Source organism: Podarcis erhardii, assembly GCF_964252035.2.
Source record: "Podarcis erhardii genome assembly, chromosome: 1".
In the NCBI taxonomy this organism is placed as follows: domain Eukaryota; kingdom Metazoa; phylum Chordata; class Lepidosauria; order Squamata; family Lacertidae; genus Podarcis; species Podarcis erhardii.
Window position 1 is genome coordinate 119,483,577 of NC_138497.1, and position 17,117 is coordinate 119,500,693.

A 17,117-nucleotide genomic window follows, 5' to 3' on the forward strand; every position below is an offset into this window, starting at 1 on the left:
GCCGGAGCAAGACGCCCGTGGCGGACATTCGGCACACCGCCCGCCCACGACTCCCAAGCCTCACCCAAGCTGTCAAAACAAAGGGGAAAAGGGGGAAGGCCGCTGGCAAAGCGGTGCAGCTCCCCTCCTTACCCCAGCGGCTCGGGGTAGGCTTGGGAGTCGCGGGCGGGCAGTGTGCCAAATGTCACCCCCCTCAGTGAGGGCACCCAGGGCAGACCGCCCCCACCGCCCCCCTTCCTACACCCCTGGCACCACCTACGTCCTAACAGTGCATATAAGAGTATATAAGTTTACTCAGGTGTGGTTTGCAAAAGGACCACAGGAATTATTCAGGGAACTGGGGGCAAGAAGTAATAATCCAAAAACAGACCACCAAGGATAGAGCATGCACAATAAACGTGGTATGCTGGCTGTCAGCTGGAAAGAAAAAGAGGAAGGATAGGGGAGATCAAAATGGAGTATCCTGAAGGGGTATGTGGCAGATTGGCTCAAACCTAATAAGAGCATTCCTGTTAAGAGGTGAGGATACACTGCAGTATTTTTGCAGGACCCCCCTTGTAGAGTCTTCCTAACCATTTTTTTAACTCACTAAAGTGTGAATTGGTATTTTGGAGTAAACTGCTGCAGGAAGGGGGTTTCAGCTACAAGAATTTTCTGCAATACAATGGTACCTCGGGTTACATACGCTTCAGGTTACATACGCTTCAGGTTACAGACACCGCTAACCCAGAAATAGTGCTTCAGGTTAAGAATTTTGCTTCAGGATGAGAACAGAAATCTTGCTCCGGCAGCGCGGCATTAGCTAAAGTGGTGCTTCAGGTTAAGAACAGTTTCAGATTAAGTACGGACCTCCGGAACGAATTAAGTACTTAACCCGAGGTACCACTGTACATAATCCATACAGTGGTGCCCCGCAAGACAAATGCCTCGCAAGACGAAAAACTCGCTAGACGAAAGGGTTTTCCGTTTTTCGAGGTGCTTCGCAAGACAAATTTCCCTATGGGCTTGCTTCACAAGACGAAAACGTCTTGCGAGGTTTTTCCCTTCCCCCTCCCTTTTTCTAAGCCGCTAAGCCGCTAATAACCGCTAAGCTGCTAAGCCACTAATAGCCACTAAGCCGCTAAGCCACTAATAGCGCTAATCCGCTAATGGCTGTGCTTCGCAAGACGAAAAAACCGCTAGACGAAGAGACTCACGGAATGAATTATTTTCGTCTTGCGAGGCACCACTGTATTTGGAAGGGAATGGGACCATGCATAAGAACTATTTTTTTAAAAAATGCAACCATTTGCCCATAGAAGAAACCCAGAATATACCATCAGGCCCTCTCTGTGCAAATAACACTTAGCATTGTTGCAAGCGCACACGGACCACACAATGACAGGGTACAGGGCCTGGTCACTGTGTGGCGACTCATTTTGCCTTGATAACTGGCTAAAAACCAAAGCAACCCTCACCAATTTCTCCGTTGAAGTTCTGCTAATGGATTGTTGACCCAGACTAGATCAACCGCTGTCATGAACTGGCTTGATGCAGAGGAATGGTGGGAGGAACCAGCTGAGGAACCTCCAAGGGAAGAAGTCTCAGACCCCAGGGATTGGTGGTGGGGTGACGATGAGTGGTCAAAGAGAGAAGACTCGGAAGAGGAGGTGTCAGAAGTTGAAGAGGTGACAGGGCTTAGTGTGCAGGGGGAGTCTGTGCTAGAGAGAAGTCTGGAATCAGAAGCAGAAGATGAAACAGGAAAGTGGGAGGAGGCAAGCCAAGAGGCAGAGATGAGTCTGGCTGGTGAAGTCACAGGTGTCTCCCCCTGTGACAAGCTCCCCTCCACCCCCATCTCCCAGAACCAGAAAAGACATGCAGGCCGCATGCAGACACAGTCTCCGATTGCTTGGGGAAAGCCCTGGAGAGGAGGAGACTCAGACGGCTTTGGGGAGACAGGGGTTTTCAGTCTCAGCAACTGATTCATGGGGTAAGGCCTACCGGAGATGAGCTGCTGTGCTCATTTAGGCCTGACACTGTGAAAATTGTGTTTTTGCTCATGAAGAGTTAACTCCAACTTTGAACACTGTGATTTACTGCCGGCTCGCTCTTTGACGACCACATACGAAAATGTGAACGGACCCTTAAACATACCTTTATTTTACTACCACTCCATTCACTTCAGAAACCCAAATCGACAACAGAAGGGAAAGCGAGAATCATGTGCTGTAGAATGATGCTGTAGGGTGATTTCGAAGCACTTTGGTGACTCATAAGCAGCTGGCTTGTAAACAACTTGGATCAGCCTTCTCAATGCTGCCTTTAATGAATGCTGACTGTTCTCTTAGTGGTGAGCACAGTCAATCAGGAGTGTCCACAGCTCTCTTATGAACGTATTCTGTTTATGGCTATATCAGCTCTCTTATGAACGTATTCTGTTTATGGCTATATTATGGCCAAAAAATAATAATCCTGAAATCAGGCAAGCTGAATGATTCAGGCTAACCCTTAGCGTATTTAAAAAATAAAACACACACATATATTTGATATTACTTAAATTAACCATGTGGTTACTCATCAACTCTAAGCAGAGTCAAGTGGTTTTGAATCAATTACAATTCAACTTTCCAGGCATGAATCCCAGTTTTTAAGACTATGAAATGTGGCCTGCAGCAGATATCAAGCCAAGAGTTTGATGGTGACATTTAACTTTTAGGACTTGGCTACAAAAAACAGTGTTTTAAATGCGTCGTTTAACATGCAACACCACCCGGAGCTGTAGAGCACAAAACCTTTCTATGCGATTTTACAAAGAGTTTTTTTCCGCTTTCGTTATAACAATTTAATTTCTGACTTATTTATAGCGTTCTTCTCCTGTGTGTAGATCCACCCTTAGTTCTTGGTGATGCAACATCCAGCATATACTTTGCAACATCCGAAGTGCAGTTTTGAGTGCAGAGCTGATTTTCTGCGTTCAAGCTGAAAACACTTAAAATCTCTGGACAGATGGAAGTGAATATTGTCTCCTCATATTTTGGGGTGCCTGAGCAATCCCTCTGAACATTTTTGAACTAACACTAGGGCACAAACAACTGAGAAATCATAAGCCTATGTCTAATCAACACTAGATTCAAGCAAAAAAAATAAATAAATGATGAGCTGGCACAAGGGAAATTGGCATGACTTTTCCACCATGCTTTATACTTATTTGACTTTAAAATAAAATGCAAGCAACACGCTGCATTTCTAAAGCCCAGCAATGGCCCTGCAATAATCATAGGCTTCTGTTACACCAGACGCGGGTGGCGCTGTGGGTTAAACCACAGAGCCTAGGACCAGCCGATCAGAAGGTTGGCGGTTCAAATCCCCGCGACGGGGTGAGCTCCCGTTGTTCAGTCCCAGCCCAACCAGCAGTTCGAAAGCACGTCAAAGTGCAAGTAGATAAATAGGTACCACACCGGCGGGAAGGTAAACGGCGTTTCCGTGCGCTGCTCTGGTTCTCCAGAAGTGGCTTAGTCATGCTGGCCACATGACCCAGAAGCTGTACACCGGCTCCCTCGGCCAATAAAGTGAGATGAGCGTCGCAACCCCAGAGTCGGCCACGACTGGACCTAATGGTCAGGGGTCCCTTTACCTTTACCTTACCTTTGTTATACCACAGCCTCTTAGTCAGAACTGACCAGCAGAAAAATCTGCTTGAAAATGAGTGGCAAGTGACCCTACTGATGCTAGGACAGCAGTTATGCTTGGCTAGCATTGCTTGTCACGAGCTTGTCTCAGAAACTTTTCTTCCTCTTGATCTTCCAGCAGATATCCCTACTCGTATCATGTCTTGAATCCACGCTGTACACTGGCTAAGTGCCAAGCAAATGTTAAGTGTGATTCTGTACATTTCTGGCCCTGCCCACACTAGTTTCTGGGCCCACCCACTTTTGGAATGTGGCCCCTGACAGCTTTCCACTGGGACAATGTGGCCCTTGGCCTAAGAACATTTCCTCATACTTGCTGTACAGTGTGTGCATGCATGAATGTGGCCACAGCGACTGCAGCAATAGAATAACTTGCAAAAGCAAGGCTCTTGTGGATTTTTCCCCAGTAAAGGGTTAGATGGCTTCATCTCTCACTATGATTTCCATCGTTCCTCCTGTTACTTAGCATATCTGAAGAATGTCATCAGCAGGCAATTTCAGGTTACTTAAGGGTCCTTTCCTACGTGTTTGGTTTTCTGTCCTTTTTTAAAAAAGTTCCCCACTCCCCCAAGAATGCATCCAGATTGAAAAGAGATAGACTAGCTATATGTGTCGCCTTTCCATAGGTCACCATGGGATGCCTATATCCATGTTCCTTTTGAGATGCATAAGAATCTATGCTTCCAGGTGTCATAAGAAAGCTGCAGAGATAGTGCAGGACAGTGCGCACCCCGAAAATGATCTCTTTCAGCTTCTGCCTTCTGGAAGAAGGTACAGGGTTATAAAGACTAGGACCTGAGAAAGAGTTTCTATCCAAATGTGATTTTGGTTTCAAACGCAGTGTAAGGTAGTCTCTGTGGGAGTATATTGTATTTAATTATGGGGTATCAGAGCTTTTAGGGGGCTAACCAGGCTGGGATAGCTGGGATAGCAGGCTTGTTGGTTTCTGAATGTCTGATGTAGATTTTCAGTTTCGTTGTTCTATATGGGACAATGACAATAAAGATTATCGTAACGAAACAAAGCTAAACCAAGTAGAATGAAAAGTGGCGAAGGTATCTTTTATCATATGTGGTGGTCGTGTGTGAGCCCTGTGTGATCACCACAGTACCCATTTGCATTATCCTAATAACTGGCCTACATCACAGGGTTATTGTAAGGAAAGCTGAGCCTTATGAAGTACTTTAGACTCTTAAGGAGTGCCGTAAAAATGCTGAGAGTTATTACTGAGACACTCCTGGTTCTACAACCACAAAGGTGTTGTAATTGGTCGAGAACCTTAAGCTGAATCTCTTCTCCCCTTTCCCACCCACCCCCAAAAAACCAAGAAGAATTATTTCCATGTGAATAATAATCTACCACACACGCTGCGTTCTTATGAGGAACTGGATGAGGCACCATGCAACAATAGACATCATTTTGGCCCTCTCGTCTAAGTGTATATACTGTGGCTAGAGTTGTCAAATCAGCTTGGCTAACTCATTTATGGTCTCCTGCTTCTCAGGGTGTTCAGAAATAAGTCAGCCCTTGTGGGTTCACTGTAAAAACGCAGGAGACATTTGATAACATGTTATGGAGCCATCTACTCCAGAATCTCTAAAAGCCGGATTTGTGCCAGAGGGAGGAGAAGGTCAGGGATAATTCTACACCTTGCTAAAAGAAAACGAAAGCTCATTTTACTGAAACTTCCTCATTTGACCCAATGTCCACTCTGGACAGTGTAGAACTGTAACTGATTTTATCCTCTGGTATCAATTTGATTACAAGTATTTCAAGATAGCCAGAGTATGGAACACACTATGAGGAAAAGCAACACTTGTCAAGAAGCTATTTTTCAGGTTCAACTGATTTTTTTTTTTAATGAAAGATAGAGAGATATGGTTTCTGAGAGGCCTCCCTCAAGTTACACACACCAACACGTCAAACCTTTCACAGACATGTTTATTATATAGAGTGGCTTCACACAGACACAGATCAGAGTGTTGAAATGAAATCATGGATTAGACCTGTCCATACAGTGAGCTTCCTATCTTGTTTCACCCCTTTCAGCCTCCTCAATGGGATACCCTTTTCTTTCAAGCATGTGTTGTTGTTTAGTCGTGTCCGACTCTTCGTGACCCCATGGACCAGAGCACGCCAGGCACTCCTGTCCTCCACTGCCTCCTGCAGTTTGGTCCAACTCATGTTGGTAGCTTTGAGAACACTGTCCAACCATCTCATCCTCTGTCGTCCCCTTCTCCTTGTGCCCTCCATCTTTCCCAGCATAGGATCTTTTCCAGGGAGTCTTCTCTTATGAGGTGGCCAAAGTATTGGAGCCTCAGCTTCAGGATCTGTCCTTCCAGTGAGCACTCAGGGCTGATTTCCTTCAGAATGGATAGGTTTGATCTTCTTGCAGTCCATGGGACTCTCAAGAGTCTCCTCCAGCACCAGAATTCAAAAGCATCAATTCTTCGGCGATCAGCCTTCTTTATGGTCCAGCTCTCACTTCCATACATCACTACTGGGAAAACCATAGCTTTAACTATACGGACCTTTGTCGGCAAGGTGATGTCTCTGCTTTTTAAGATGCTGTCTAGGTTTGTCATTGCTTTCCTCCCAAGAAGCAGGAGTCTTTTAATTTCGTGACTGCTGTCACCATCTGCAGTGATCATGGAGCCCAAGAAAGTACATTATTCTAAAAAAATACACATTCTTTGAGGGATCCGAAGGTCCCAATGCGTTTGTTGTATCTACAGTAACAGGGTTTTTTAAAAAGAAAAGTTGCTTGTCCTGGGCCAAAATGACTCCTTACCTCTTCTGACACACAAATGAAGTATTGTATAAACAGACAGGGTGGGATGGGGGTCTGTGGGTGGATTGAAAAAGCTACATTGAGTGAAACTGAAGTATAAATCTAATCGATGATAATGATGATGAGCAGCCAGTGATTTTGGTGCCAATTGAGGCTAAGGACAAACTGGTCCCTGGAAGGCTTAACTCTTGTCTCCCAGCCTCTCCTCACTTTAATTGCCCGTGGGATGGGGAGAAGAGGGAAAAAACAGAGAGAGACGGGTTTTTCCTTTTTATTTTCATCATGTTTCTCAGAATATGAGCTGCCTTTCCGCTCAGCTGCTGTTGCAACAAGTCGATTCAAACCGCACAGGTCTGTTTCTGTCTTCTGAGGATTTCAGACGATGCGCGCCAGCACAGGGTTGCGGCTTTTAATTACTATTTTGCTCGGCGGGCTGACTGAAGAGACTGGCGCCCAGGTGCGATTACGCCGTCTCCTACCTGGCCTCGCGGGCGCACGGTTTCCACGCTAGGTGGCGCTAAAAGGCAAGATCATAAACACCTCCTGTCGCCTCTCCAGTACAACATCCTTCTTCCTATGGGGTGGCAAGGAATCTTATCAGACGCCGCGGGCTTTTTGTTTGTTTGTTTGTTTAATAATGGAGGCTGCCCTTGAATTAAATCTCTCAAAATATGGGATAGCCAGGAGTGTTTTAATTAAAAAAAAAAAAATGCTGTCTACAACTATATATCATGATTATGTGTTATGTCTTTATAAATCTTGTGTTAGACGATCAGGACGTGAACTTAGTGGCTGTTGCTATTTCAAACGTTATTTCTCTGCCTAGGAACGGCTCTGCAAAGCTTATAAAGTCCTGAATCGCTTAAGGGCATGGAGCCAGGAGTTTTCGCTCCACTCCGTGTGTACGGATTTGTTTTGTTTTTCACTTTGAAAAACATTCTCATTTTGTTTTCCATTGGACGTCTCAAAGGATGGATTCCCCGGTTTAAATCGCACCATTTACCTGTAACATTGGGCCTTTCGTTTAACACCCCCCCCCACCTTATTCAAGCGCAAAACAGCCAGTCTTTATAGATTTTATTTCCTCGCGCAACAAAACACACACACACACACACACACACACACACACACACACAAAAACTCCTGCAATGATACTTTGTGCATTATTGAGTGACGAAGGGAAATGGGAAGTGGGGCGTATTTGCCACGGGTTTTAGAATCTCCTCATTTCATAGATGCATAACTGTAAGCATAAAAGACCAATCCTTTCCTAAGAGCTGGGAAGTTGTCCTCCACCTTCGTCTCCCCCCCCCCCCCAATAACGTCAACCCTCTTTTCGCAGCTAAAGTTTAAAAGCCTATAAGCGGTGCTTTCTTCTTGGCCTTTGAAGTCATCCTACTTATTCGAAGAAAGCGGGCAGGAGGACGAATAGGCCGGTATATTTCGTCTTATGATACGACGGTTACGCTCGTCGGACAACGTGGCTTAAGTATGGTTTTAGCAAACATTTATGCAGCCTAGTAAGCACATTTACAAGGGAGAAAAGCCCCCCTGAACACAGCGAGGCCTTCCTACAGATTCCAAGTAAACCCTTGCGTGGCATCCCGCTGTGTGACCTAAATCCAACTAGATCGGACTGGTCATTTTTACCTAGCAAAGGGAGACACCTTGATCATTTGACATGTTTCTGTTGTGAGCCGCCCTGGAATCTTCGGACTAAAGGCGGTACACAACTTTAACAGCGAAGAAGAGGAGGAGGAGGAGGAAGAAGAATTTTGATTTTCTTGGTTTCTGTTCTTGTTCTTGTTTTCTTGTGTATTCTTGTGTCCTCCTTTTGTGTTGTGAATCGCCCTGGGATCTTCCGGTGAAGGACGGTATACAAATAATAATAATTCTGATCTTTGTTTCCATTCCTGTTTTTGTTTTATTATGTATTCTTTTGTCCTCGTTTCTTTATTTTTGTGTTGTGAACAGCCCTGGAGTTTCCGGGTGAAGGACGGTATAAAAACTTAATAAATAACAATAATAATCTTGAGGTAGAACAAGAACCACCAAGCAAGAACCTAGCCTGACCATTCCGCGTCTTCATCACGACACACGTTTCGAATATTCCCATTTACAGCATAGCTGTCAATATTTCCCTTTTTTTAAGGGAAATTCCCTTATTCCGAATAGGATTCCTCGCAAGAAAAGGGAAAAGTTGTCAGCTATGATTTACATTGAGAAGACTAAACCACTGCAAAAACTATTTTCCTTCCAACTCTAACTCCACCAGACCAGCACCCCAAATCTGAGACAATTCTTTTTTTTGAGGGGGGTGTATTTTCCTCCTCCTCCTCCCACCCTCTCTTCTCTGTGTGTCACCTGCAAGGCGCCTCCAACGCCCCGGGAAGCCAAGAGGAGAAGCAGGGCGTGCAGAGAGAGAGAGAGAGAGAGAGAGAGCGCACTACAACGCGACCGGAACCTCTGGTTGGCTGTTGCTAGGTGACGTCGCCCGCCCTCACGTGACCGGTGTTAAATGCCCGCCTGACGGTGCCCAGCAGACGCAGACAATCCTAAAGCAGCTGCAGAAGCGGAGGCGTTGCTGCTGTTGCTGCTTGCAGCGCGCACGGGGGGGAAAGTCTTGTGCGCGCAAACGCGCCCTGGAGCTTTGGAGAGGCGATGGCAGCGGCGGCCTCCTGCCCGCCTCCTCGGGTGCAAAGGGATCCCCAGCAGTGATCTCTTTTCTTGGGCTTGGGGTTTCCAGTCTGCTTCAAGAAGGCGAACCCCCGGGTGTGTGAGGAGAGAGAGAGAGAGAGAGAGAGAAGAAAGAAAAGAAAGAAAGAGAGGCGCGTTGTAACTTTTCCACGCGCGCCCTGTTGCCAAAGAGGAGACCTGCTTTTTCCTTCTCTCTCTCTCTCTCTCTCTCTCTCTCTCTCTCTCTCTCTCTCTCGTGGTCCCCCTCCCCGCTGTTGGTTTGCCCTCCTGCATCCTCGGAGCTAGGGAGGGAGGGAGCAAGGGGCGGGGAGAGAGGATCAGGATGACGGGGGTCTTTGACAGCCTCGCCTCAGATATGCATTCCAACCAGATTACCTCCAGCAGTTACCATCACCAGCAGCAGCAGCAGCAACACCACCACAGCTTACACAAACCCCAGGAGTCTCCCACGTTGCCTGTGTCCACAGCCACGGACAGCAGCTACTACACCAACCAGCAACAGCACCACGGAGGAGGAGGAGGAGGAGGAGGAGGAAGCGCCGGGAGCAACGCGGGCAGCGGGTCCCCGTACGCGCAGATGGGCTCCTACCAGTACCACCCGAGCGGAATCAGCGCGGTGCCTTACTCCACCAAAGCCGGCAGCTACGACCTGGGCTACTCGGCCTCTTACAGCTCCTATGCAACCTACGGGGCAAGGACGTCTCCGGTCAGCAACGATCCTGGTAAGAACCAACTCCCTCCAGGAGGGTTGAGGGGGCGGTGGAAAATTTGCTTGGGAAAGTGTGGCGCCCTGCGCTGACTTTTCCGCCGGGCACACGCAGAAGAGGAGCAGCACGTGGTTGGTTAATAATAATAATAATAATAATAATAATAATAATAATAATAATAAACTGGTTGGGTTGGAAGGTATCCTGGCAGTAGGAGCGCTCTTTCTCTCTCTCCGTTGCGCGCCTGCTCTCTCCAAGGTTAGACGAGTGCGGGGAGCCATGCTGAACATAGCTGCTTGTGGGAGACAAAGCTATAATGACCCGCCACCCAGGAGAAGTTAGCATGTGGCAGTGGTAGGTGATGCCGCTGGGGGTGCCTCGTTATTCACGGTGCTTTCCCTTCCCTCGCAGCCGAGAAAGAAGAAGGCGAGCCCGAGATCCGGATAGTCAACGGCAAACCCAAGAAAGTGCGCAAGCCCAGGACAATCTACTCCAGCTTCCAGCTGGCGGCTCTGCAGCGACGCTTCCAGAAGACCCAGTATCTGGCCCTGCCCGAGAGAGCCGAGCTGGCAGCATCCCTAGGCCTCACCCAAACTCAGGTAAGGAAAGGAGGCTCAGAAGCGGCTTGCACTCCGACGCGCTAAGGCTTCACGTCGGGTCCCCCCACGTTGGCTAGTTTATTGCATAGCGACCATTTCCAGCCTTTTTTTTTTTTTTTTGCCAGCGGCAGTCCGGAAGGTGTGGTTTTTTTCCAGAGGAGGTTCATCCAAGCAGAGGTGCCCACCATCTTATTGTTGTTTGGTAGTGTTGCCCTTCGTGAACGCAGAAAAGCGGGTGGCCTGTACAAGGTAGACCACCTGTAGCCGGGCAGCGTTGCTCAAACAGACCACACCTGGGCGGCGCGACAGAAGCTACAACACGCGAAATAATTCTGTTTCAAACGTATGGGTGGGATCTTGACACAGTTAAACATTTTTAAGCCCCGTCGATCGCAGTGGGGGTAGATTTAAGCATGTCTTTGTTTCCAGTGGAAGAATTAATGTGAACGGGATCATAGGCCGGATCCTTCTTTCTGTGATCTATTCGCAGCACAGAGTTTAGGTGCGCATTGATTAAGTGCGCCTCTTTGCTTCTGCGTTTAGCTGTTAGCCTCTCTGTCTCCAACACACTCATTTCACGAAGTCTGCTGTTTCATTGTACACGCGGAAGAAAAATCACCCCTCCCCCCCTCTTTATCTGGCATCTTTCAGTAAGCAAAGTTATTCAGCGTTATTTAAACCTCCTTTCGATCTGGATGAGCAACGCAGTGCTAAGAGCACACCGAGCCTCCCTTTCTCAAAGGCTGTTAGTGCACATTTACATATCTGGTATTGGTCAAGGAGACCAGGCGGGAATGAAACTAGGGGAAACAAAAGAATGCCATTTTAAAAGGCATCTAACATACTTGGGGGGACGACTTCTGAGAATGGCTGATATCAGAAATCCCTACCTCTAAACGCACACATCAGGAGGGACACACACACACACACACACACACACACGAGACAACATCTGTGGTTACAAAGACCAACACAGCACAAGTGTCCCTCTTCTCACACGCGCAGCCTGAAAACTCAGCAAAACCCAGTAAAACTGTTTACCCTGTTATTTAAAAACCGCTCTCTCCCTCCCACGTTGCCAAACCAAACCTCACACCGAAACAGTCGGTTGATCTGCTCGTTTTCCTAGCAGCCTGCGACAGGGGGAATCCACCAGCCTGCTTTTGGAGACAGCGGTCTCCTTTCCTTCTCTCTGTGAGGGGTCTGCTTTGGGAGAAGGGCTCCTCCAGTTAAATTAAACAAGGTGCGCGCGCGCGCGCGCGTGTGTGTGTTTTGGGGAAACTTAAAGGGGATTGTTGAAGGGGAGCTTGAAATATTGCTCTCTGGTGGCCGCAAAAATTTGGTGAGAGGGGACTCTCTCTCACTCTCGTCTCTCTTCCTGCTCCTCCTCCTTTTGTCCAGGTGAAGATCTGGTTCCAGAACCGCCGTTCCAAGTTCAAGAAGATGTGGAAAAGCGGCGAGATCCCCGCCGACCAGCACCCGGGCGGCAGCAGCTCCCCGCCTTGCTCGGCGGCGTCACCGGCGTCGACCACGCTAGCCTGGGACTTCGCGCCGCACCCGCAGCGGATGAGCAGCGGGGGCGGAGGCGGCGGGAGCAGCGCTGGATCCAGCCCCGGCGCCCCGGGCGCGACGGCTGCTTTCCTGGGCAACTACTCATGGTACCACCAGGCGTCGAGCGCCGCTGCTTCCCACTTGCAAGCCGCCTCCCCGATCCTGCAGCAAGCGCAGCCTCACCAACACCACCCGCACCTCCACCACCACCACGGCGCTGCTGTCAGCGCAGGGACGATTTTCTAACCCGCCCGCGCGTTTGCCGCGCGCAACCCAGGTCCCCCAAGTGGAGTTGGAGGAGGAGGGGGAGCCCTGTTCACTCCGCGCTCCTGTCCCCAAGGGATAGAGAGGTACATACCCGGGTGCTTCGTTGGAGAACCGAGCTGCTCCCAACCCGCCCGCCCCGCTGCTACCCACTCCGGAGTTACTCCGACGCTGGTCCTTCCCAGGTGGTACTTCTTACATACCCAGCTGGGAGATGAGAGCCTTCCCTGAAGTTGGGACCGAATCAGGGCCTGTGGTTATCCTCCCGCACACACTTCAAATCAGAACACCCCTAATCCAGTAGGTGTCTTTGAAGTCGCTGGCAACATTCCCATTGACCACCATGGAATCCGGGTAAAGCTGTGCTCACAAACTCGCTCAAAAGGTCTCTACAGATTTTAAGGTTATTTCCCTCCTATCCGCTCCATCTATTCTTTGATATATCCCCTTCTCTTTTTTTACCTACCTTCTATTCTTCAAATGCGGGAGGGGGGAATTCACTCTTCTCCCATTTCGCATCCAATCGCCAGTGCAGAATTTCTTATTTAATTTTTATTATTATTTTTGTAAACTTTTTATAGGTGCCTTTGCAGATGACCTCATTTTGATGTTGGGGGAAAAAAGATTAAATAATTTTTATATGTAGATATTTAAAATTAAAAAGAACCCAGCTGTGTTTAAATTATCTTTTTTTAATGTTTGCAGGACTTTTTTTTCACGAGGAAAAATATGTTTGTAATAATGCTGTTTTGTGCTGATTTCTCCCCTCCTTGGCTTCTTGGTGTAAAAAAATAAATAGAGAGGGGTGAAGAGTTGCATTCGACAGCCTGTATTTGTTTATGTTTGTAAACCAAGATCTGTTAATGCCATAGCGTCATCCTGTTTCTCTCTGAGCAGTTTCCATATCCTTTAATTATTCTGTTTGATACTTTTTCTCTTCGCTGTCAAAAAGAATAAGCTACTGAATTTTTCCCAGTTCGTCGTTAAAACCTTTAAAACATAAAAAGGTATTTTCTTGGTTATTTATTACAAAAACAAAACAAAATCTCTCGATGTTACTTTTACACTATGAAGAGATTATTTAAATAAATTATTGTTTGCACCGGAGTTTGTTCGGCCTTCGATATTATTCCCCCACCTCCACTTCCGACACCGACATATTCACCTAGTAGCGCAAGCCTACACGTGTCTGCTCAGAAGTCCCGTTTACATCAGTGGGCTTTTCCCCCAGGTAAGTGGGCACGGGATACCAGCCTACAGGAGACTCTGTAGTGGCGCTCCACTATCCCTAACATCCACGCTGAGGGTGGTTCATTTTATTTCTTCCTACCCTTACCCAAAACTGTATGCTAGACCCGATGCAGGTTTATTCCGTTAAGAAAACTGCCTTCTTCCTAGCAGGACCCCGTTTCCCACTTTGCTCGGGTCTAAAACGCATCAAAGGGCTTTATTTTGGGGAGACTTACTCAGTTTTCCGTCGCTGCCGCCACGGTACTTGTTGCGCACCAACTGACCTAGAGCGTCCTTGAATTGTTTTGTGGGTGGAGAGGCAAGCCCATTCTGTGGGGCTTGGCGGTGCCCCTGCTGCTAGCCCCTCAGCCAGAAGAAGACAGGAGCCGGGGGGCAGCTTGGCCTCCGCCGCAGCCATGAATCACTCAGCACGCTCCTCCAGGCTCGCCTAGACTCGGCCCCTCCCCGCCGCTCTCTGGCGCCACAGACATTTAGGGAGTCCGGGACAGGCTCCTGGCGGCTTCCCGCGTTAGGATCCAGGCAGTGCGGCGGCAAGGCGGAAGGGCTGATCCTCTTCTGGGCAGTGTTGGTAACGGATAAAAAGGCAGGCACGAAGTTCCACGGCGCGCTGCACTCACTATGCGCGCAGAGGGAAGGAAGGTTCCAAATGCGCTCTTTCCGTGTGCGTAAAAGCGCACCAGTGTGTGCGCTTCTGAAGGTGAAGTGTTCCTGATCTGGGATTAGCCAGCCGCCCAGAGAACAACGTCTTGGGTAGCCTGTGTAAATGGCCAAGAATGTCTCTACTTCACGAAAAATCGCGCTAACGTTTATAAATTTATTTGGCACCTTTTTATGGCACACCGCCTGCGTACATATGCACTCAGGGTGCTGACATTTTTTCGACACGTTATTTTATGCATTTAGGTGCTTTTGTTCGTCTGTTGTCCTTATAGCCCACCCTAAAGGTTCTTCCTGGGTGTGAGAACCAAATGTCACTTTTTTTCTACTGCAGAAAGTCCAGCCTTTTGGTTTAGTAAAATTCAGCATACATACATAAATAGGGACGGAGGCCACCACCCTCCTCATCCTGATTAGCTGGGAGAAAAAGTATTTTAATTCGATGGGAACTGCTTCTGAGTAGACATGGCTAGGGTTGCGCTTTAAGTCATTTGCAAGGAGAAAAAAACAAAAGAGCATTGAAGCACCTGAAAGGCCAGCAGATTTATTATGGCTTATGCCCCAATGAATCTGACAGTCTTTAAGAGACCACAATATTCTGTTGATTGTGATTTAAAAATAAAGTAAAATAGCACAAAGACCGACTAAGAAATAGAAAAACGCAGTGGCACAAAACTAGCTGGTTTGTTACACAGCAGGGGCAACCCCCACTTCAAGATTTTGATGAAGCTGTATCAGCTAACCACCAAAGGGGCTTCAAACTTTCGTCTTGTTGCTTTCAGTAGCTGACTAACATAAGACATCTTCGTCACAGGCCAGTTGTTTGTTTTTGACGTTACCACCTTGCAAATCCTGAATACATTGACTTGTCCTCCTGGACCCCACCCACAGGCCCAACTTTACGCTATATTATTTATTCGTTTTAGTATTTAAGAATGGTATACAGTATAAAATGCAAAAGATGATAGATAGATAGATAGATAGATAGATAGATAGATAGATAGATAGAGATGATGATAGATAGATAGATAGATAGATAGATAGATAGATAGATGATAGATATAACACTGATTTCACTATTCCACATTGCTTTTGTAGCCCCAGTGATTCCATTGCAGGTCCATTAGATCATAGAAACCCTCAACACCCCTCAACTAAGGACTAGATGCATGTACACATGCACACCCTTCTTGGTTCTCTCTTCCCCTTGTGTAAATCTGGAGCTTTCCCACCCCAACGTGACCTGTAAAAAGAAATACAGCAGGCTTCAAGGAGAGGGGGCTGCCTGTCTCTTCTGTTCTTTTTTCCCATTAGTTCTGAGGTTCTTTGGGGCCCCTACTCACAATTGTGCCAGCAAGGATTTTGCCCAGTGTAGGCTATTGTACCTAACAAGGAAGGCTGTTGCTTAGGAGGTGTACAGTGGTACCTCGGGTTACATACGCTTCAGGTTACAGACGCTACCAACCCAGAAATAGCACCTCGGGTTAAGAACTTTGCTTCAGGATGAGAACAGAAACCGTGCAGCAGTGGCGCGGCGGCAGCAGAAGGCCCCATTAGCTAAAGTAGTACCTCAGGTTAAGAACAATTTCAGGTTAAGAACGGACCTCCAGAACGAATTAAGTTCTTAACCTGAGGTACTACTGTATTAAGCAGTGATCAGCAGTGAGGATAAGGCCTTGTCTGTGGTGGCTCCCAAACTGAGGAAAGCTCTCCGCAGAGAACCTCACCTGGTGCCATCCTTACATGTCTTTAGGCACCAGGCAAAAAACAGCCTATGGCCTGTGAAACTGTGTGGGAGCGGGAAGGCAGCTGTTATTTTGTCTGTCAGTATGCTTTTTATTGGTGGCGCGGGTGGCGCTGTGGGTAAAACCTCAGTGCCTAGGACTTGCCAATTGCATGGTCGGCGGTTCGAATCTCCGCGGTGGGGTGAGCTCCCATTGTTCGGTCCCAGCTCCTGCCCACCTAGCAGTTCGAAAGCACCCCCAAGTGCAAGTAGATAAATAGGTACCGCTTTATAGCGGGAAGGTAACCTTCGTCACGCTGGCCACGTGACCCGGAAGTGTCTTCGGACAGTGCTGGCTCCCGGCCTCTTAAGCGAGATGAGCACGCAACCCCAGAGTCGGACACGACTGGCCCGTACGGGCAGGGGTACCTTTACCTTTATGCTTTTTATTATGTTTTATTATGGATGCTCTGTTATGTGTTTCTAATGTTGGACACCTCCCTGGGATCTTTTGATGAAAGGTAGTGTATATAAATTGAAATAATAATAGAGGTGTTTTCCACAGTAAAGAGTCCCCTATTCCTCTGCCCCATCTCATTTCCTCTGCTGGACAGTTTCCCCCTTCCTATGCGTCCCAAAAAAACCCCAACAGTGTTGGTAGGAAGATGGAAAGGGCCACCATTTTCCTTCCTCTCGCTGGTGGGGTTGGACCCACGGTAGGCCTTGTGCGCCCCAGGGGATTCTGGTTTTCGCTGCCGGAGTGCGCGTGCGCCTGTTGCGTGAGGCGGGCGGGTGCCCTGACAGGGCCTCTTGGCCCAGAAAGCGACTGGCGAGGTGGCAACAGGCCGGGCCTGGCAAGCTCGGGGCTGCCAGGCCCAGGGGCGGCGACCTTTCCGCTCGAGGAGAATGTGTGGCTCTCCTTGTTCTCTGGCAGCGGCGCGGAGAGCGCGGGAGTTGGAGCAGGCCAGGCCTCTCTCTCGCTCGCTCGCTCGCTCCTTCCGTGTGAGAGGGAGGGAGAGAAAGGAGACGAATGCGGCTGCCAAACAGACAGGATGATTAAGGGGCCTAAACCCTCGAAGCGCCCGAGGCGGGGAATGTGCAGCCTGAGAGGGAATCACGCAACGGGCCTTGGCACGAAAAAGGCGGGTCGGGGTGGGGGTGGGGCGGACACAGATAGGCGGGCGAAACCCAAGCGCTGAGGCGGGGGGG

General features: G+C 48.3%; 1 protein-coding gene and 2 long non-coding RNA genes across 3 annotated transcripts in view; 2 read left to right on the forward strand and 1 right to left on the reverse strand.

The window, feature by feature from the left end:
• Nucleotides 1-17,117, forward strand: part of LOC309335590 — a 259,519-nt gene that overhangs the window by 160,426 nt on the left and 81,976 nt on the right. The gene's annotated exons all lie outside the window — the stretch shown is intronic.
• Nucleotides 9,048-13,384, forward strand: DLX2 (distal-less homeobox 2). The gene is made up of 3 exons (XM_081843994.1): nucleotides 9,048-9,878; nucleotides 10,275-10,462; nucleotides 11,864-13,384. Exons 1-3 carry the CDS (start codon nucleotides 9,479-9,481, stop codon nucleotides 12,257-12,259), a joined length of 984 nt encoding a protein of 327 aa, XP_081700120.1. The 5' UTR covers nucleotides 9,048-9,478; the 3' UTR covers nucleotides 12,260-13,384.
• Nucleotides 12,954-15,048, reverse strand: LOC309331666. Its single transcript, XR_014151941.1, has 2 exons — nucleotides 13,744-15,048; nucleotides 12,954-13,267 (listed from the first exon to the last, which is right to left on the reverse strand). It is a non-coding gene; the product is annotated as an uncharacterized lncRNA (long non-coding RNA).